Source organism: Astatotilapia calliptera, chromosome 11 (assembly GCF_964374335.1).
Source record: "Astatotilapia calliptera chromosome 11, fAstCal68.1, whole genome shotgun sequence".
In the NCBI taxonomy this organism is placed as follows: domain Eukaryota; kingdom Metazoa; phylum Chordata; class Actinopteri; order Cichliformes; family Cichlidae; genus Astatotilapia; species Astatotilapia calliptera.
The window spans coordinates 31,954,858-31,976,011 of record NC_137432.1 but is presented as its reverse complement, the minus strand read 5'-3'; the positions used below and the strand labels follow the sequence as shown (position 1 = coordinate 31,976,011).

At 40.5% G+C, this 21,154-nt stretch overlaps 1 protein-coding gene across 4 annotated transcripts in view; it reads left to right on the top strand.

Moving 5' to 3' along the window:
• Position 1: 1 nt before the first annotated feature.
• onecutl (one cut domain, family member, like) overlaps positions 2-21,154 on the top strand; it is a 45,251-nt gene continuing 24,098 nt past the window's right edge. The window contains exons 1-16 of one of the 4 annotated variants that reach the window (XM_026183927.2): positions 101-357; positions 460-494; positions 2,156-2,300; positions 2,410-2,473; positions 3,172-3,208; positions 3,356-3,376; positions 3,574-3,600; positions 3,914-3,981; positions 4,450-4,601; positions 5,359-5,516; positions 5,682-5,732; positions 6,182-6,242; positions 6,479-6,531; positions 7,262-7,345; positions 8,190-8,247; positions 14,663-16,040. In XM_026183927.2, the coding sequence (XP_026039712.2) occupies positions 462-494; positions 2,156-2,300; positions 2,410-2,473; positions 3,172-3,208; positions 3,356-3,376; positions 3,574-3,600; positions 3,914-3,981; positions 4,450-4,601; positions 5,359-5,516; positions 5,682-5,732; positions 6,182-6,242; positions 6,479-6,531; positions 7,262-7,345; positions 8,190-8,247; positions 14,663-14,670 (1,020 nt within the window). In that variant the 5' untranslated portion in view covers positions 101-357; positions 460-461 and the 3' untranslated portion in view covers positions 14,671-16,040. Of the gene's footprint in view, positions 358-459; positions 495-2,155; positions 2,301-2,409; positions 2,474-3,171; positions 3,209-3,355; positions 3,377-3,573; positions 3,601-3,913; positions 3,982-4,449; positions 4,602-5,358; positions 5,517-5,681; positions 5,733-6,181; positions 6,243-6,478; positions 6,532-7,261; positions 7,346-8,189; positions 8,248-14,662; positions 16,041-21,154 lie in introns of those variants that run through there. The other 3 variants (XM_080308488.1, XM_026183924.2, XM_026183925.2) reach the window with 3 other exon arrangements.

Here is a 21,154-nt window from a genome sequence, read left to right as displayed (position 1 = left end):
ACAAAACAAAAAGCGGTAGACAAAAGGCTCTGAAGCCCTCTTTGTTTTTAGTTTTTATCTCCCTACTCTGTGATTGGCTCCCTGGTGGTGAACCTGTTGCTGCCATTGATTTCTACAGGTTGCTGCCCGTTAAACATTTAGCGGGAACCTTTATAATAGCTAACACCAAAAGGTTAGCTTTTATTTCCTAGTTCCCCAGAACGACTGTACCGTGTGTTTCTGGTTATTGTTCCCATGTAATTACAAGAGCATAATCTATAGAATAACTTCACGGTAGGTCAAAGTAGTGTGCTAGAGACAAGTAGAGGGCTACATCAGCTAGAAACTAGAAGGTCAGCTAGCTAGTTGCGATTTACAGTAAGTACAGTTTTCTGAGTAGACTCCTATCTGTCCTCAAATTTTCTCTCTTTGCTTTGCTTTTTTTTTTATTTTAAATTTTGTTGTTATTTTTCACCAAAGGTATGGCGTGTGCACAGCAAGTGAGAACATCACAGGTAAAATACATTACTCATATGATTTTATTGTGATGTAATCCTGCAAACACTAAGTTGCTTAGCTAGCAGGCAGTTTCCTTTTTTTCCAACGGCAGTTTTTAGTTTTGTAAAAAGTAGTTTTTGTATTAACAATGGATCACTATTAGTGCAAGAGCCAAGGCGTCAACATTATTGAAATAATGTGGAATCACCTTTAGTGGGAATGGAACAAAAGGAAGCCAACATCCAAAGCAGAGCTTTGAATGTCCTTCAAGAAGTGATTCATTCATGTATGGTTTTACTGCAGTAGCAGTGTGTTTGGGATTATTGTTATCCTGAAAGATAAGATAAGATAACTCGTTATTGTCATTGCACAGTCATACATAGTACAGTAGTACAATGAAATTGGAAAACTGTCCTACGTCGGCACTACATATAACACAACACAACACGATATGACACATCACAACGCAACAGAAACACAACACAGTATATTAACTTAGTAATAAAAAAGAAGAAGAAGAAGTGTATGTGTACTGCACACTGTTATTATTGCAACTTGTTATAAATATAAATATTATTATTGTTATTGTTATTGTTTTTACCGTTGTTGCCTCCCCCCCAAAAAAGTCCAGGGAGGTAGCCAATCAGGTCAGCTATTTGCATTGATTAGGGCTATTGCCCTCTTGTAAAAGCTGTCCTTGAGTCTGTGTGCTGTGGTGTAGCTGGAGAACCATACAACGATGCAATATGTCAGCACACTTTCAATGGAGCAGCGGTAGAAGACGGTCAGCAGCTCCTTCTTCAGGTCCATTTTTCTGAGGATTCTCAGAAAAATGAAGCTGTTGTCAATCAGATGCTTTCCAGCTGCTACTGCATGGTGGATCAAATCTAATGTTACTTTTTTGCATTCATAATTACACTTTTGACAAGCTATCCAGTATCACTGACCCCAATCCATAACAGAGCCTCCACTGTGTTTTACAGATGGCTGTAGACACTCAGTGCTGTACCTCTCTCCTGACCTCTGTACATATTAATGTTGATTTGCAACAACATTTTCATATTTGGATTAATTATTTCATTTGAACTGTTGTCAATAATCTTCAGTCCAATTCTTTTGTAATGTGGCATACCTCAGCCTTTTCTTGCTATTTCAGTCCGTAAGAATGGCTTCTTAAAAGCCACTATTCTAGTGAGACTATTTATAATGAGACTTAAGACTTTTGAAGGACATGGTACAGATACTGAAAGCCAATAAAACTGCTGTAGATAGTTTTTAAGGCTTGCCACCTTTGTCCATCACTTTTCCAGTTTTCTAAGATTTCATTGTAAGAACACACGGCACACTATGCTGAGATATGAGATATACTAACAGTAGAGTCACTTGGTTTGTGATAAAAGTATTGTTTGTCATGCATGTTTCATAAGTAATTATTTAAGTTGCATCATGGGTGAAATAACATCAGTGCTTTTTTTTCCAAATATCAACAGACTTACACAGAAACAAATTGTGGCACTAATATTGAGGTCCACAAAGATTAGAAAAATTCTGTTTGTGTATGTATTAAATAAGGTGCTATAGCTGAAACGCAGCTGTTGGAGGGCAGGATTTCTAATAATTGTGTTACCTGTCATGACTAAGCAGTGCTGAGTCTGATTAATTTGTTTCACTCATACAGAGCACTCAGCTGTTTCCTAATCAGATTGCCTCGGAGCAGCAGTCATTGGTTGTTATGAAGAAGCTTCTGGCCATTGCAGTATCTGGCATCACATACCTCAGGGGCATTTTCCCGGGGAAAGCCTATGGGAAAAAATATGTGGAAGGTTAGATTACATATGAACCTAATTTGACTGTACATCCTATTAGCTTTCAAGTTCACTTACCTGGAAAAAGTTCCATAGAACATTCACGCGTTCTATTTCTTCTTTTTAGATCAGCAAGTGATGATCCTCAGAGAGGAGCACAGCTGTCCTGGTGCCACTCAGATTCTTCAGTGGTAAATTACAGCAGCTTGACATTTGCTAGCAAGAGCCGTTTATTAGGGTCACTAAAGCCAAATAGACACCATCTTGTGGAGTCATATCAACTGCTCCATTGTGATGTACCAGTTTTGATTTTGTCTTCCAGTGTTATCCCTTTGACAAAATCTGTTCATAGACAAACCCCTACAGAGGTACTTTATGATAGTTCTCGTTTTAGTAGGTGTCACCAGAACTATGTTTTACCATAGGTAGACAAACAGACCTACAAGGTAAAAATAAGACCATCATATCTTTTGTGGTTGGTCAAAAATTGAACTTGATTGAACTTGGTGAAGTTGAAATGATATTCTTGATCTGTTTTCATCAAGAAGATATTTACATGCAGTGAACAAATATAATCTAATTAGTGCAACAGACAATTATGCTTCATAAATAAAACGTTCTAGCTCTTAGGGTCATGGAAAATGAGATGAGAAGTATATTGTTATGTTACACGCAACAGTTTCAAGTGTGTAACAATGTAAATAAGGGACAGGTTGTTGAAGAAATTAGTTTTTTTTTAATTTCTTTTAAATTTACATTACAATTAAATTAATGCCAGTTTGTTCATCAAGAAATAATTTCAGTGGCTCCTTGTTCTTGTTTCATTTTTTGTGCTTAATTTTAATTATTATTTTTTCTATGGATCATAATTGTTTTTAATTTCCACCAGGATGCAAGGATGTTTTGATGCCATCGAAAAGAAATACGTAAGTCACATTTGACCTTTATCAGTCAGAAGATTTGTAATGTACACATACGTTAGGGGAGATTTAAAAAAATAAATTGTAATTTCCACTTTTTTTTGTATCAGAGCAACTAATGCAGTCAAAATGTTGTTTTTTCTTCCTCACCAGCTTCGGACAGTCATTATATCTGTGAGTATTTTGCTAATACTTGAATGTGTGTTCTTGAATAATGACTCTTTGTATTAAAACCAGTTAGGATCAGCCTGGAAAAGCGAGTGTATCTAACACATGAGCAACTAAATGTCGGAAGAGCTGTAATGTTTTAGATAATTTAGTCTTATATTCTATGCGGTACTGATGTTTGTCCATTTGGCCTTATTTTTTAGATTTATACCGACCCAGAGAACCCACAGGTAAATATCAGGTTATCTTTTTGCAATATTCACTGTTTAACAATTTGAAGGCTGCTCCAGTCTACAGTCTGCATGCCTAAGTATCTATGGGCAAGATACTGAACCCAAGGTTGCTGTCCCATGTGTTCATTGGGGTATGAATGTGTGTGACCGTTAGATGGAAAGAAACTGGTTGTAGAAAAAAGTTCTTGTATTATTGGGTGAATGAGGCACTTTGAGTAGAGTAGAAAAGTGATATATAAGAAGTGGTCCATTTTCCGTTTACTGTCTCCATAGTGATTACCTATAACATCTGGCATGTCGTCTTTTTCAGAAAGTGACCGAGTTTTACCACTTTAGGATCCAGTACTCTGCAGCAGGGGCACACATGGATTTTGAAAGGTGGGGTGTGTTTATGCTTACAGATTACACTCACGTATGAGAAATTAACTTGAGTTTCTGTTTTAATTGTTACCTAGTCAATCTTTGAATTTGCCTGTCTTTCTTCGGGCCAGAAGTTGCTTGAAAGTTGGAGAAAAGAAGTGAGGAGCTTAAAGAGTTTTATGTATGAGTAAAACTTAAACCCAAGGTGAAATGTCTGTTATTGTGTCAATAAATCGAAGCCTTGAAAGAATGATTACTATATCATTGTATCAGCACTGGGCTACAACTGAATTAAAGGGTGGAGCTCTTAACATCTCTCCAACTGCATCATCTTTGAAATGTGACTTCAGAGTGACTGGCTTATGTTAGACCACCCCAAGAAACTATATACCCTTTACCTGCCAGTGTAATGATTGTCTGGCAGAGCAGCTGAAGTAGCGGGCCCTTTTATGCTAATTTTTCTTCTTGCTTGACTTTCTTGATCAGCAATAACAACATCAAAGTCTCATCAATGTCATGTGGAAACACCAGGAAAGCCATCATCCTGCTGGTGAGGAAGCTCTACACTGTGATGCAGTACCTGGGCCCTCTGCCAGAAAATGTCTACCTCAACATGAAGCTGGCTTACTATGACGATGGTAACACTCACATCAAAATTAATGATTAGCATTAATTATATAGAACCCACATTTTTTTAAGGCTTTGAACATTTTTATTATTTTTTTTTTATTAATTCATTATACCAATCACAATAAAGACTCTTAAATCCAGTGTTTTAGGTGGTGCTGCTTGATGTCTCATACGTGCCCCAGCTTTGATCTTTTTTGGCAGTTATTCAACAATGGTGATGTGCTTTTCTGTTTTTTGAAAAGTAGACAAAAAGAGATGAAGGTCTGGGTTTAGATGATTCATACGCAGGAAAAACAGAAAATTTTTCAGTGTGTTGTTACGATTTGCATATTTTCCTCAAATGGTGTCCAAGTGAATATTAACATATTAACAACAGTTCATTAACTTTTTTGTTTTTTTTACTGCCACTAAGTTTCTACACATACTCACACATTATATATCTATTCAGCTAATGCAAGTATCTAATCACACAATAACATAGTGAGAAACCCAGCCCATGCGCCAGACAGCAGTTGAGAGTACCCAGCCCTCTTGGAGTCACTGGATGGGGTGCTGGAGAGTGCTCCATCCAGAAACTTCATTGTTTCGCAGAGAGACTGTAACACTCATATGGGCAATAACAATGTGACTTGGAAGAACTGCCTGCCCTGACTTTGAATGTGGCATGGTCATTGGTTCAAAACAGGCTGGTCTGCGTATTTGAAAAAGCTGCTGATTTTCCCTTTCACTGTTGCTTCACTCTGTGTTTGCTTTTTTATTTTCCAGTTACTCCTCAGGCATACCAACCACCCGGCTTTAGGGAGGCTGACTGTGACACTATGGAGTTTGAACAGGAACCTGTCAAACTGACCATGGGGGAGGTGGTCAGCCCCTACCATACCTTAAAGTTTGACATGGCAACAGAAAGACACAGGCTAGAGCAGGTTAATTGAGAGAACTGTAAGATAAAGGGATAGAAAGTGATAAAAGACATTAAAATGCATATAAAGGTTTTTGTCTTTCTTTTTCATGAGGTTTATGTTAAATGTGCAGCTTTTTCATATTAGCCCTTCTGAGAGCTCAATAAGGCATATTCTTTAATTATTCAGGTGGAGGAAAAGTGGGTCTTGAAGATAGATGAAGAAGATGCCATCACCCAGGTCAGTGGACAAATACTTGGTTTTTTTAGCCCATTAAGTGATTTATGTTGTTTACAGTATTATTTATCCTGCGTAATAGCACATTATCATTTTAGACACAATAGTCTTTACAATGGCCAAAAAAGCATTGCTAAATGTGTTTTATTTACATAACCCTGGTAAATCAACATGATGTGTATAACTCGTTGTCATTTTTATAGCAGATTTTACAAATTTTCCTGCTTCTTTTCCTCGAAAATGTGCTCTACATATTCATTTTATGTTAGAATGAAGTATGTTCTTGAGATCATTGTCCAATGCACTGAAGTAGTAGCTTCACTACTAACATACAAAGTGGGAAGTACCTAAATGATGCAAAAACCGGTGAGTCAGTGTCAGCATTTTGTCATTGTGGTAAGTTTTGACATTTTCCAGTCATGATGTTCAGTAAAGCTGTTGTAACCCCATAGAGTGAAGACCCTAAATGTGTGGAGGAGGCTCAAAAGGAGAACACAATCCTGGAGAACACTGGTAAAAATCTGTAAACATAAAACAGTCTAAAACAAAGCAATAACTGAAAGTCTCCCATCTTATTTTGTTAAACTTATTTTCAGGATGTCTCAGTTAATAAACTGAAAAATTTTAAACTGAAAGATGTAGAATAAATATTATTGCTAGACTCTGTTAGTAGTCTTGACTAAATATGATAATAATAACTCAAGCTGAACTAAAACAATCTTAAGGTATTTGTGTTTTATGAATTCTAGAGGTGCAGGTGAACTGTCATGAGGAGATCAATACTTGTGAGGAAGTCACAGAGGTATGTGTGACTCACTGATGATGCTCAACACATTGTGAACAGGTGACATTTAAAAATATATGACGACTTGGCCGTTAAAATGCACTATATCTGTTACATATGCCTGTGGTTTGTAGCTTTGTTGTTGTTTGTTGCATCGACTCAAAATATAAAAGCCAAACCAAAGAAAAACTTCTTATAGGAGAAATTATAATATTTTGTATCTGAGCATTCTGAATATTGATATTCTAGCGTTTTTTGGGAGCTGAAACTAAAAAAGTGTTTCAAGAACTGTTTTGTAAAATTGACTGGTTAACTGATGTGGAGGTTTATGGCGAGGTGAGGCTTATCCCCTAATGTTTCCATGACAGATAGAAAAAATAAAAATAAAGATCTGGATTTGATTCCAAATGTTGATCTTGTAGCTGTTCATCGAAACTCTTACTATGAGGTCCAAAGAGATACAAGTTAAGGAAGCCATTTATGAGACTCAATAAAAGGAATGAAACAGTTAATGCATTATTTTTGTGAATCCTTGAGTTAAAGCTGAAAGTCTGCACTATTTACAAAAAAACAGTGTTATTATCCAGAAATGTGGGGGGTTAACTTTGCCTTCAAGAGCGCTATAAATGCTAATACTAAAAAGTTAAGGACCTCTAATCTGTTCAAAACGCAAAAATGCTGACGGCAGCCGAGTGCCTCAAGTGTACTTAATAATCACTGGCTTTAAGGATCATCTCTCCTCTGTCAGATGGACACTCTGGTGAAGAAGACTTCTTATATGGAGGTGGGGACGAAAAGGACCAGGAGTGGAAGGATCATCAAGCCAACTATGGTCAGTCTAACATTTAAAACCTATTAGCTACAGGTCCTCGCCTCACTCTATTACAGCTTGACAACCCCCTCCACACTAAAACACTTTGTAACTGTGCAGAAATTGAAATTGTACTTATGAAACTCTCTAGAGTTTGTAACATTTTGAACAGTGGAAGACTAGTTGCCTTTTTAAGGCAGCAATTACTATATTATCATGTAAACCTGATGTCTTAATCAGGCACATCTTTGAAATATATAATAGATATGGGCCCAATAAGGTCATCTCTGCTCATTTAGGATGTAATGGTCTTCAAGCACAAAAAGTAAGCACAAAATCAGGCATGAAAATGGTCATGTAGCTGCTTAAGTAGCATTGCTAACATCTTCTGTAATTCTGTAATAATGAAAACTCTTTTTATTATACAGACTTTTGTAGATTTTGCAAGGTTGGAAAAGTAAAGTGTGTTTCTCTACGTTTGTCAGCAGGAGACAAACCTAAGCATGCATGGGCAACAAACAGACTGTAGTTAAATAAATGAAAATAATTTGGTAGTTTATCCAAAACTACTACCTGTTGTCAAAAGAAATGTAAATGTGGGTGGAAACATGTCCTCACATGACCTATCACTCGGTTCGTAAAAACACGATTTGATTTGTTTGATAATACTGCAGTATTCGTGCATAACCAAGATGTGTTCTGCAGATTTAGGATTAATAAGTGGAAAATGCGTAGGAACCGTTTGTTCCACAGATGAGTCAACACTGGTCGCTTTGGTTTCTCAGAGTGGGATGGTGCCTGTCAGTAGACACATAAAGCCGTGCTTTACTAAATGTCAAATGCATGTTTCTTCTGCTGTTTTCAGGCTTCTCAGTTTCCCACCAGTCAGGAAACGCCGTCCACCGACTTGCCTACGAAGAAACGTAAGTTTAGCGAGCCTAAAGAACGCTACTGACATCACAGCCTACTGTTAATCCAGCAGTGATGTTTTTTCTTTTTTGAATTTCGATTTTGATCACAAGCTCCACAGTTTGATTTTTAGAACGTGTTACTGACTTTTTTTGGCGATGTTTCAGAAACATTTTGAGGTTGTGCCATTACTGTCCGATGGTTAGGTTTGTTGTTTGAATGACATAGTGATCTGAAATACATTGTTAAATGATGTTCATCAGTAATGTTGGAATACCTATGCCCAAAACAGTGTTTGTTACTTTTTAATGGTTGTTTGTTTTATTGTAACCATTATATATGCCCTATGTATAAATCAGTTTGCAAACTTTAATTAAATAGAAAGAGGGCATCAAAGTATAACCTGTGTTTTCAACTTGTTAGTGGAAAGGGGGACAAGGTACTACAAATTTGGCTGTAAATTATAAAAATGAGTTTTTACACATAGATATTTTTGCTGTATTTCTAAGTTTGTGCATTTATTTGCTCCATAGTGTAAGGGTTTATACATTTTCCACTGGAGTGACAGAGCTCCAGTTTAATGAAATATGCAGCACTACCTGCTGTGTCAATATCTTATGAATAAAATAGGGCATTTAAATTTTTTCAGATGATACATTTTTCATTATTAGGTGTCATAAAAACACTGTGGTCATTTCTTGATTTGGGAAAAGATGATGTACTCAACCACTAAAGCTTAAGCACTGAACACTTTCAACCCATCTCTGAAAGAATGTTTAAAAAAACCCTGCCTGCCTCTTGGAAAAACAAAACCTCAGTCTTTGAATAGACCCTGAAATGCCACCATTTGCATGCGAGGTGCCTTAAATGAAGCTGTTAAGTGAAAGTGGATTATATCTGTACACAGTGACCTTTGGGCCCAGATAAGGGCCCATCAGCAGCCTCCCGCCCTGCAAGCTGTGTGTTTTTAATCTATTGTTTTTCCCAGAGAGAGGGACATTTGCTGATAGACTGCCTTAACCCACTGCAGATCAATACTGCAGGAAGCCTTTGTGATGCATATCCAAGCAGCCTGCCCCCTCTCCCCACGTCTGCAGCAGGCCAGAGTGGAGAAAGAGAGACTCCATCAAATCAGCCCTCACTTCCTAACTCAGGCATTGTCTTGGTCGTCACATTTATTTCATAGTCTTTGTGTTTTATGGGCATTTCTGAAAACAGAGAAGCATAAAGCAGAATGGACTGGGAAATCCATGGTGGACAATACCCACTCACCGATGCGTTGGTGCTCTTTATGAGCTGTGAAATGAATCAGGGTTACCTAACCTCTCAGCCTGACTTTAGTGCCCTTTTCAGCATTTTTATTATTTTAACAGCAGGAGATTCTCTTGCTGTTGATAAGTGATGAAATGCCTTGACAACAAAGGCTTCTTTACAGGTGTTTTCATGTATTGTTGATAAACAGTATCTCAGTTATAGTAGAGATATTGTTACAAAGAAAAATGCCTCAAGGCCTGGAAAATATAATGGCCTGACAAATAAAAATATTGAGAAATTATCTTCACTCAAAGGGGTTAACCTCTGGTGATTCAAGACTTTAATGCTTAGAGACGCAGACACTGTTCACATTTTTGTTAAAATTGTAAGAATGATATAAGGCCATGCTTTAAGGGTTGGTCAGTGTTCCTGTTAGGCACGTTCCAAATATCTAATGATAAAGGGTGGAAAAGAAATCTAAATTGCATTTTTACTTAGATATCAGATGAAACCATCAATCCTTCATTTGATCCTGGGACTCTACATCATTTCTGTACACACACGTCCCACAGAAATGAATTCTGAAATTAAATTCAGAGACACACGTCCAGTGGCCAGTGTTAACAGATCAATCACCTGGTCAAACAGCAGGAGGGGCCCACCGGATGGCTCTGCAAACCAATCACAAATGTGGGTTCGGATTGTCTAAGTCGATAGCTCTGGTCCATGGCTGCTTATGTACGGTCAAGGCAAGACACACTGACAGGCTGATGGACAGACAGCCGCAGTCCATCCCAGGGCTCCATATAGATTAAAGCCAGCTTCTGTGGGCCTATAGTGGCGTTGCAGTGATTGTGCCTGCAGGGCCTATAGGCCCCAAGGGGAGGCTGGGCTTTACAGCAATGGGGGAGGAGCACAGGATGGAGTGGACATCCAGCCCAGGGACCGTGACCCTTTTGACCTTGCCAGAAGGGCAGCAAATGTTTCCGAGCTGATTAGCGCTTCCCCAGCAGAGTGCCCTGCTCACAGTTAACCCCTTGGAATCAGATAGTTGGCAGAGATATTGGATGAAATCCAGAAAACATGTCATTCACGTATCTTCTGGAAAACCACATAAAACAGTGAACCATATCTCAATGTATTCTTGATCACTATAATTAATGTTACTATTAATACTATTACTATTGCTTCGCAGTATTTTTTCTTTGCCTTATTTTACTGCCTTTCACCGATTCTCCTTGAAAATTTTGAACTTTGAATTTCCGAATTTGAAAGAGAGTTGCAAACAGGACTTTCCAGACAGTTTTATTGGTTAATATGATTAAAAATGTATCTTAATATATATTATTGAAATAATTCCTTCTGCATAATAAGTAGAAACTCACGTGCATTCTGCTAAAGCAAAGCAATTTTATAAAATGTAAGATAAAATGACATTAAAACAAATTAAAGAAACTGAAACAATTAAAAATGCAGATCACTTTGATTTTAAAGTGTTACAAATAGATATAAATAAGCAAATACTCAAAACAACTTTACAAGATGTAAAAAAAAAAAAACCAACAGCCTTAATTTAAAAATGTATTAGTGTTGCACATGTTTACATGAATCTCATGTTCATTCTCCCACAGTCTGAAGTAATTCAGTAAAAGGACGAGATGTCCTTTTCCTGTTTTCCTTATGTGTGGCAGAAGGGCAGCGTTGCTGGGTAAACACTGCCCTTCTGCCATAAATAAGATAAACATTACAGGTACAGTGCGGTGGAAAGGATCATCCAATAATAATTTAATCTGATAAATGATAGTATGTAACAACATTGAAAAAGTTTACATACATATAACCAGGTAACCATATAGACCAACAGTCTCACCATAAAAAGAGTGGACAAATTTAAAAGCAGGAATGATGTATGCTGAATGTCCACAAGGGGGTGATAAGTAGCCATGGACTCTGCTGTACGTATGAGGCCTACATAGATAACTCTGTGCCCTGTGTCTTGGCAGAAAAGCATCTTCTCTCTCATGCACGCCTTAATCAGCTCATGCAGTTTTGCTGCCACACTGTAGACAATTTAAAAAGCATGCGATCCTACTGAACAGCCAGCACAAGGCTATTCAACTTGTCTTTTGAGAGATACTGCAGTGGAGTCAACAGTATTGATCCAAATAAGGAATAATAAAAGGAGGGGAGGATGAGAGCAGGTGGTAGTGGGCCAGCAGATTCAGGGATTTAGTTGCACACCGTGTTTGTATGGTCAACGCTGCTGAGCAGCGAGGGGACCAGTACCTACTCGAAACAGATGCTCAAAGCAATGGGATGTGCCCCCATTGTGATCAGAGTGGACAGCTGAATTGTTTATCACCAAAGGGTCCTTTTCTTCAGTGGAAGACCCGTGCACAATGGAGCCCCCACCGTACTGACATACTGAGGATTTCTGCAGGGTGAAGCATAGAGGTGGGGGGTGAGTAGTTTGTGTGCATTGAGTAATAGGGGGTTTGTAGGGTGAGCCTCTGCCCGTACCCCCTTTTTTCTTTCACTGTGCTCAGATGGACCTCTCTGTGGCCCCCCATCTACTCCATAAAGCCCCCCTAAAGCTACCGCAGGGCAGGGGTTTAAATGTCACGCTTGGCCATCAGAGCGCCCAGCCCCGGGCTCGTGTCTCCTGGGGGAAGCACGCCAAGAGACAGGGTGAGGGAGAGAGGAAAGCTTAGGAGAGGGAGACACTTGCCCTTGCCCCATTGTCCATTATGATAGGCGTGAGCTGGTAACTGACTCCAAATCAAGTGTATCCTCTCACCACGTGCCCTAGCCGTGTCCTGCTTCTGCTCAAACACAAAGGCCCTCTGTGTTTTTATTTTTTCAGCCATCCATAGGTGAATAGCTGCTTTGGTCATGGTATGTCTGAACGAGCAGCTTAAAGGAGGCTGCAGAGTCTAAATTCAGCTGGCCAACGGACTGAATGATAAACACAGTTTGTCACCCCGAGATGCTCGAGATCCATCCACATTGCACTCTGGTGAGCTCTAACATAGCAAGAATCAATGCTAACTTTTTGCGTTCAGTCACACAAGAGGGACTTCAAAACGTTAAAGTGAGTGGAGGGGGTGTGGGGTGACAAAGTGTCAAGCTGAAATACAAGTACAGGACGAAATATACGAGCTGCTGGCCAACTTTATCCCGGCCCAAGGTCCTGGCCCATACCTTATACACACACAAGATTGAGTGTTTTATGTATCTATTTGTTCTAAATAGTGGCACACTTGACCTTGAGGCAAGATGTGTGTGGTTGCAGCTTGGCCCGGGAATCATCCCTCCTGTCAGAGACGGGAGGGAGTGACCTTGAACTGCCGAGGCACAGGCGTAGCTGAGTGCACAAACTCATTTAACTCCTGGGTTTGTTATCGACATGCTGTAATCGTTAACATTATGGATGATGAATAACTACTGACTGCCTTATACCTACGCAATATGTTGCCGTGCCATGCAGACTTGGACCAGCTAGGGGCCCACAGTGGCATTCGTGATGGTCAGGTGACTAAAGGCCCACATCACTTAGAGGTGTTTTTCTACCCACTTACAGCGACAGCTCATCAGGAGAGCCAGCAAAGCACACCAAGGTGCTTAAGGACATAGATCACTTCTGCGCTTTACGCTTTTCTCTCATATATATGTATATATATATATATAATTATTTATTTATTTTTTAGCACACATACCCCGATGTGTACTCAGGAACACTTAACCTCTAGCATCGGCTGTTCAGGCATCTGCAGTGGATTTTTTTTTCTCTGAGTCTGTATTGATCGTTCTAAATGGTTGAATTTACTGTAGTTTCTGAAAAAACTCAGAAAACAGACAAAGAAATTATTATGGTCAACATTGCCACAGCTGGGGGCATGAATTTTACATTTTTAAGCAAGTTAATTAATGTAGAAGTCATTTGTGAAATGAGCACAGAATAAAAACACTATAGAACATTGAGTTCATTTTTTTTTAGAGCTGGAGTGATAGCAGTGTGGTCTCTGATCACCAGATGTTCACAGGAACTAAAGTAAAAAACTAAAAGTTCCTTTGGGCATTCTTATTTGCATCTCCCCCGCATCTGATGAATTTATCTTAATTTTGAATTAGATTAAAAGATCAGCCAGACACAATTCTGAAGTAAGTCTGTCAGCATTTTAACCTGTTAACAAGCTATAAGGACAAAAAAAGCAGATGTCAATTTTAGGCGAGGATGCTCTACATTAAAACAGAATCTAAAATATTCTTTCAATAAAAATTCTAGAAGCAATCAATCAACAATAGTCTCTCGTAGTCTATCAATATGTCAATATGTTTGTTTAAAAAACAAAGAAGAAAACAAAAAATGATGGACAGAAAACCTTTTTCATTACTAGTTAAACAGATAAGGAAACTTCATGTACTTTATGGTAACACTGACTTGTAAATGCTTTGTTAATGTCGCATAAATTTTGTTTGTTAGCACACTGTGTCACATTTGCAACATAAAGATAGTATTGTATATGGTTATATTTTGTATCCTTACCTGAGCTCACCTTTTTCAGAAAAATAGACCCGTTCACTTAAAATCAGCAAGTGGAGCAAAACAAAAAATACATAAATAAAACAAAAAACCCAACAAAACAGCTGCTATTTCAATGAGAATAGAATCTTTTGTGTGTCACACATTATTCAGAACAACATATGTATTTGTCAAGCATTTTAAGAGGTAAATGTTGCTCTTGCTTGCATCACATACATATTGTGTAGTGCTCAAATGTCATGTGTTTGAGTAAGAATAATCTCATTTCAAGCCCTAATTATAATTGCAGGTTTGTTCTGGTACATTTCACAATAACTTTTATCAAAATTAAATAAAAAATGTACTACATGATGCAATCCCTTGTGCAAAAAACATAAAATAAAATTGTGCTAAAAATTTCTGAAATTGTACTTGTCAAACTCACTGTACAGTGAAATACCAAATGCAAAACCAGGTCACTGCTGTCAGGCAGCTTTTCACAAGTTGCTCAGAAGTTTTCTGTGGCACTGAATGCACATTTCATATACAATAACTCAGTTTTAACACTAAGCCCTCAGTTTGACCACACACAATCTGCCAGAGGATACAAGAAAAAGTTTGGGATTTTTTCTTCTCTCTCTCTGTGGCCTTAGGAGTTTGACTTTTGCCCTGCCAGTGTTTTCCTGCTCTCCAGGCTTTGAGAGCTTTTCATCTCACCAAGGTGCAAGGGCAGCCACTTCTCTCCACTCCCAGCCCCTTCCCTCCCGTCCAACATGGACGTACACATGCGGATTTCCAATTCAGCTATAGTGTGAGATTAGCAGCTCCACCACCCCAAGGCTGGCTTAAGACAGGAGGGCAGACATCCAGCAGTGTTGGTGGGATGCATGCGGGGGAGCAGATCCCACAAGACTTGTTTGAGGCCACTGTGGATTCGATGGATGAATCCTCAAAACACTCATGTGGTTGTTTAGGCTGAGCTGTGTTCTGAAGTGTCAATTTGTTGTCAACTTGATGACCTCACATATAGCTAACTCTCCACTGCGTGGGGAAAAGACATTTAAAGATATGTTATGTTGAAGAAAGCTATTTGATCTGTGGGCTTTTTTTGTTTTCTTTACTACAAAAACCAATAAAGCTTCGTGATTTTTGTTTTTAATTATTGAGGTAATGAATTGATCCATATAACATGATCATGCACGCCGCCTTATTGTTGTATAGGCACAATGGTGCTGTAGGCGCTCTTTTTTTTTAAACAAAATTTAACATATTTTCTGATATGTTTCTAATTGTGCCAGATGAACTGTAGCAAACCAGATCAGGAAACAAAACATGCGTAAAAGAATGGTAAAAGTTTTCAATAAATGCACACAAAGGTAGTAATTTTAATATACTTTTTTTTTGTTTATTGAACTTACCCTGCACCCTTAAGAACAAAATAGACCTTATTTATTTGACAGTATTACCATGACCTGCAATTGCACATTATTCTGAAATGCTTTTGGCAAAATTCAGCAGACTTACATGGAGATCTATATTAGTCAAAAAGTGATTGGACACCCAGGCCATTTGGCCACAAACCTCCTGCAAAACCCATCAGATGGAGCAGGCATCCGGTAGCAATAGCACCCATTACAACTGACCCGTAACATGTGGCCCAACTACAACTAAATTGTGGCTGAATTATTGATACAGTGGCGTCGGCCGCTTTGCAAGTGGGGGCATGAAAGGAAGCCAACATGGGAATGGTCTGCTAATTTTATATGGGAGCCTCAGGGCACATTCCTACCACTGAAGACCAAACATATTGACATATGTGTGTAGGGGGAGAGACTGTATATAAGTGCAACTTGGTTCGAAAGGAGAAAAATGGACAATATGACCCTCCATATAGGCTCAACCTCATCCACATGTATTAAGTCTTCAATTTTTTTTGTAAATATGGCTATAAAATGTGAAACTTTGAGAGGTGAAGTGGTGCATGAAAGGAGAACTTGACTGGTGGAGTAAAAATATATGCAATGTCCTTTACACTTTTGCTCTCCTGCTTTTCAGATTTCTTCCTAAACTCATTACATCTAAACTGCCTGTTTCACATTCATTTGTCAGTGTAATATCAATACTGTACTGAGAAATGGTGAGTTGAATGATGAGTGATGTATGGGATCATGTCATTTAGAAGGGTGGGCCAAGGGGGGGTGTGGGCTGTTTGTAGCTAAGCCAAGGTGGTTGACCATCAGTGAGCTGACCGGCTAATTTCTCCAGAAGTGCCAAAAGCCTTTGTGTTCTCAGTGCACTTTTATTTCCACCTTTCTTGGAATTGTGATGACCGTGCCTCGGGGCGACAGAGACACCTTGAGGAGTGCCCACCTTTAAATTTACTGCTCCATGACTTCAACCATGACCCCTCGCTTGAGGGATCCCTCAGGCGAGATTTAAACGAGCTCCCCCAGGTCTGCAGAGGCTCCTCTATTCATCGTCACGTTTTTAAAGACATGAATTGGACCTCTCTGATGGTTGATAGTAAAACTTAATTTAAATGAAAAAAGATTTCAGTAAATTGAAATAAAAAACATGCGGGTAAATGCAGCATGACACGTATGTGAAAATAGTCTGCCAGAGAGAAGTAAAAGGTAGAATTTGAAGTGACTGTGACAGAAGGACAGGAGGAATGTTGAGGTTTTCTACAACTTTCTGTCTTTCTTGTTTGCTTGCTTATTTGTTTTGGTAGGAATTTTCAGTTTCCTTAATACAAATACAGCTCCACAGTATTTACATTTCATCAGACTCCAGGCATTTTTCTCTTGATTTGATTTTTTTTTCAACTCATCTTTCCTATTAAATATGATCGCTTACATTTTTACAATTCTGCCTCTCTCTCTCTCTCTCTGCTGTTTTTTTTTGGGGGTTTTTGCTATTATGGAGGGCGAATGGTGAGAAAACCATACAATATACAGGCTATTGATCCACGCCCATCACTGCAGAAAAAAAGTCGGTACAGGGGGTGGGGGAACGTAGGGGGACTGGACACAGCGATCGATAACCTACTCTATCAGCCGTTTCCATGGCAACCGGTCGAGCAAGGACAGAGGGTTGCCATGCATTTTGCACCTGTCTATTTCCTATACCTATCGTGATAATGAAAATGTCAGAAAAACGAATGCAAAGGTGACAAGGGGCTCCTGTCTGGTGTCAACTTTCACAATTAAAAAAATTACATAAAGGTTAAAAGCTTGCTGGAAATCAGTGGTGAAAAATGGCAGTGAGGATAGTGGTTCTGTGGAGATTTAGGTGACCCTCCTTATGGGGGTTGAAGGACGCTCGAAGGCAAAGTAGGTTGCGGCATGTTGGGTACAAATCCAGGTTCCTTGTTCTGTGTTATTTTCAGAAGAAGACGTACAAATGACAGTTTGAAAATGGCAATTGTTTCCTGACACTGGAGACTTGGCCTCTTTTGTTGTTGACCCCAATTTGGAGGTCGAGCAGGCATGATCAATGTGGTGGTCATTAGCTCGCCATGAGCAACTGTAGACGCAACAGCAGAGAATTATGGCGTGGTAGATACTGAAAAGGACTGAGAAGTGAAGACAGGCAGGAGGGTGGGAGTGGTGCTGTGGCCAAGGTTAGCCCGAGCTTTCTTCAGATCAAAACCCAGCAGGCTGAGCCAGACAGACTGTCAGGAGAACTTGACACCCAGGCGATCACTGAGTCTCTGTCTTTCTGACCATCGCAGGCACTGAACTTCTAACCCCGATTGAACCACAGGCTCCAGAGCCATGGCGCTGAGATGGGTTAGCCCTTAGAGAAGGGAATAGATATCATGATCTAGGGCCCGTGTCGATCATATACTGTATTGATCGCCAATTGCAACTACTGCTGAAAATGCAGGATTGAGAAGGAGAGAGCAAGAGACAGAGTGGGAGGGAAGGCAATCAGCTGTGGCTTCTTGCTACGCTCAGTGCTCCTGTTTCTGGCTGTTGCGGTTGCTGACATTGCTGCATAGGAGGAGATGGTGGTTCCTGAGAGTGTTGTATGAAATGCATACGGCTCGTGCATTTCTTTGAAGACTGCCCTGTTTTACAAGTGTATTCTGGTATTTTCATTGAGGGAGAAGTCATGAATGACAAATCACAAACTGCTGCGGATTTGCTTGAATGACAGCATAGAGAAACTCGAGCGTGAGCACAGCATGCTGGTGTGTAGAAGGCAGCACTGCTGTGGACAACACAGCGGTTGTCCTCTAGCACCAGAGGCATTCTGTGTTTTGTGAGCTGTGACAGCGAACTATTGACAGGCACGTGGCTCAACACTGTTGTTCAGGGACCACTGGCTACTGAGCTGACCTTTGACACCCCATCCATGCGCTAGCCTTCATTGTTAGGGGTAGAGGAAGTGGGAGTAAAGGGGAAATAGATGACCCTTGGGCTCCAAATGTTTGGATCCTCCTTCCCCCACAGCTTCACCCCTCCCATCCCAACACTATCCATCCCTCCCCCTTGCCTTACCCCTCTTCCCCCACACACTCCACCTTATGCCGATCAATGACAGTTTCATGTGGCTTCTCTGGGCTTGCAGTGACGTGTGTCCTATTGATTTATCGACATTACTCCAGGCAAGCAAACCCAGAAGCCCCCTCTCTCAGTAGGCAGCCAGACTCCAACCCAGCAGAGGCGTACCTCCCTCTGCGCCGGGTGAGCCCGTGCCAAGTCATCCAACTGTACCAGTATCTGGAAGCAGCAGCGCATTAGTTGCAAACAACTGAACAGTATTCTAGTCTGACTGCATGTGTGCGTATGTCACTGAGAATGCTTTTAAGCATCACCCCTCCCTTTCCCAGTCTAGTTTCAGCCTGTCCCCCCTCTTCTCCTCTGCCCTCCATGAGACATGTAATAGGGACAATGAGTGAGACACCCTGGCACTCACAAATGCATTTACTGTCGCCTCCAATTTCCAGAGGCGACTATTCCACTTTTATGGTTAAAAGGTTCTTTTCTTTCGTCCGTGTCAATGTCATGCCTATGTGGTCATCATCCTTGTGGCTATTGCTCTCATCTCCCCTTTTTGCTGTCTTTTACTAAGGGGGGAGGCTCAGACCAGCCCACCCTTTTACACTCTTCCCCACCCCCCTGACTCTCCTGTGTCCAGTGTATTCAGGGAGGGGAGGGTAAGAGGGCATCTGGACACTCCCTGTGGCCTGGCTAGCCGGTGATGTGGGGGGTTTTCAGAGGGGAGGTGATCCAACACCATTAGGCTAGGACTGTGGCGATGGCAGCTGGCCCCAAAAAAAAGGAAGAGGAGGGGGGTCAGGGGCAGCTAAGAGATCAGTGACCTGGCCACAGTGTCCAGCTGGGGGGGTCATTTCACAGTCCACCTCCAGCCACGTGCTGGATGACCATCTGGGGATCTGGCAAACCCCACAACAGAGGTAGAATCATCTTCTTAGTTGCAGAGATGGACAACAACAAAAGTCAAGAAATCTGTCAGCCTAATCCGGAGTGAGGTGGGAGGGAGCACTGCAGCTGCCTGTTGTTGTTTAGTATTAAGTGTGCAGAACTACTTTTTAATGCAATAGGGTTGAATGTTTGCACTTCCAAGAACTTTAGTCTTTGCGAATAAATGCAAATAGATTATTTACTGCTTGAAGTGTTACTTGTTTTTCAATATATTTTTCTGATTTTCTTAACAAAGGAATTTCAGATATGAGTTATATCAGTATCACACATTTCCAGACACCACAAATAACTTGCATTGTCTAGCAAATAGTTTCCAAAAATTTTGTTTTTCATCCCAATAGAAACGAACAAAAAGCAGCAAAACTTCACATCAAAATAGCTCCAACCATTCTACGTTTTGAAATTAATTATTCTTTCATTTGATGCGACATTCATGAGTTTACATTGTCAAAATTAGTAAAGATAACTATAGTTCAGATATCTTTGAGAAACGGGAGGTGTCACACAGGACCCCAGATGGACCACCGGATTCTCTTTTAGCTAAGCTGCTCAGTTTGATGACTCTGATCAGAGAGCAGCAGATGAGCACCGGTTTCTTGTCATTTCTAACCTGACCCCTCCTTCTTTGTCTCCACCCCTTCTGTCTTCTGCTTCCAAGCTCTGTCCTCCCCCATCTTTTCATCGTCTTCTCCTTCTCCCAGAGCCCTCTGTCTTCGAACTGTTTAAGGTGATCGAATTTTCCCCATCCTCCCAACGTGGTCAGAGGGGATCAAAGGTTGCTGACCCCAGTCTGATTGTAAAGATTTCAGTGAGGAAACTTCATCATAAATAGAAGTCCTGCTAAACAGATCTGACCTTCTAGATGTTTTTATGAGCTTAAAAAAATCACATTTTTTGATTTTAGTGGGGACCTTGTAATCCCTTTAACATTTATCATTGTTCTGCTAATGAAAGTGATCTTTGTGTTCATGTCTGATAGGCTTCTAATTAGATTCACATAGACCCATGTGGAAATGATCCAAAAGATGAGCCAAGGGAGTATTGGAGTGGTGGAGTTATTGCTCTCAGAAACACCAAAGTGCCACAATGTGCTGAAAGAAATTCATAAATGTGGTGGCGGAGTGGGGTGAGCTGCAACTGTGCACCAATGTAATCTTTGGTCAGCACTTCTTCACGGCCAATACCATGAAAGGAGAGAAATGCTCCTCTGAAATTTGATTAATTGCTGTCTCTCCGCCTCTCAATCCAAACATTGGTGGAAATGGAGGCCAGTTGACAGGACAGATACATCAGCCTCGGGACCTGCAAGCCCCTGGCAAGCAGAGGCATTTCTTATCCTGTAACAGGATATCCACGTACACTGAGGTGTGGAAAAGTGAGAACTGCATCGTCTTCATTTGGCCATAACAAGGGAGAGAGGGAGGAAGATTGTGAGGAGGGAAGGTATGGGGAGGAGGGGGGACAGCCAGCCAGCCAGGCAGGCAGGCAGCTCTCTAGGTTGGGCTGAGGCGTATCGATTGATTTCCCAATAGCCTCTGGTCCATGAGCAGCGAACTCTGGCCCCGGTTGCTAGGTGACCACACCATCCAAGATGGAGAGCAGGGTGATGAAGGGTGACAGCAGCTCTGAGGGTCAGTGGGGCCACTGGTCATTCTGCAGCCCCTCTGGGACACTCCGGACATGCAGATAATG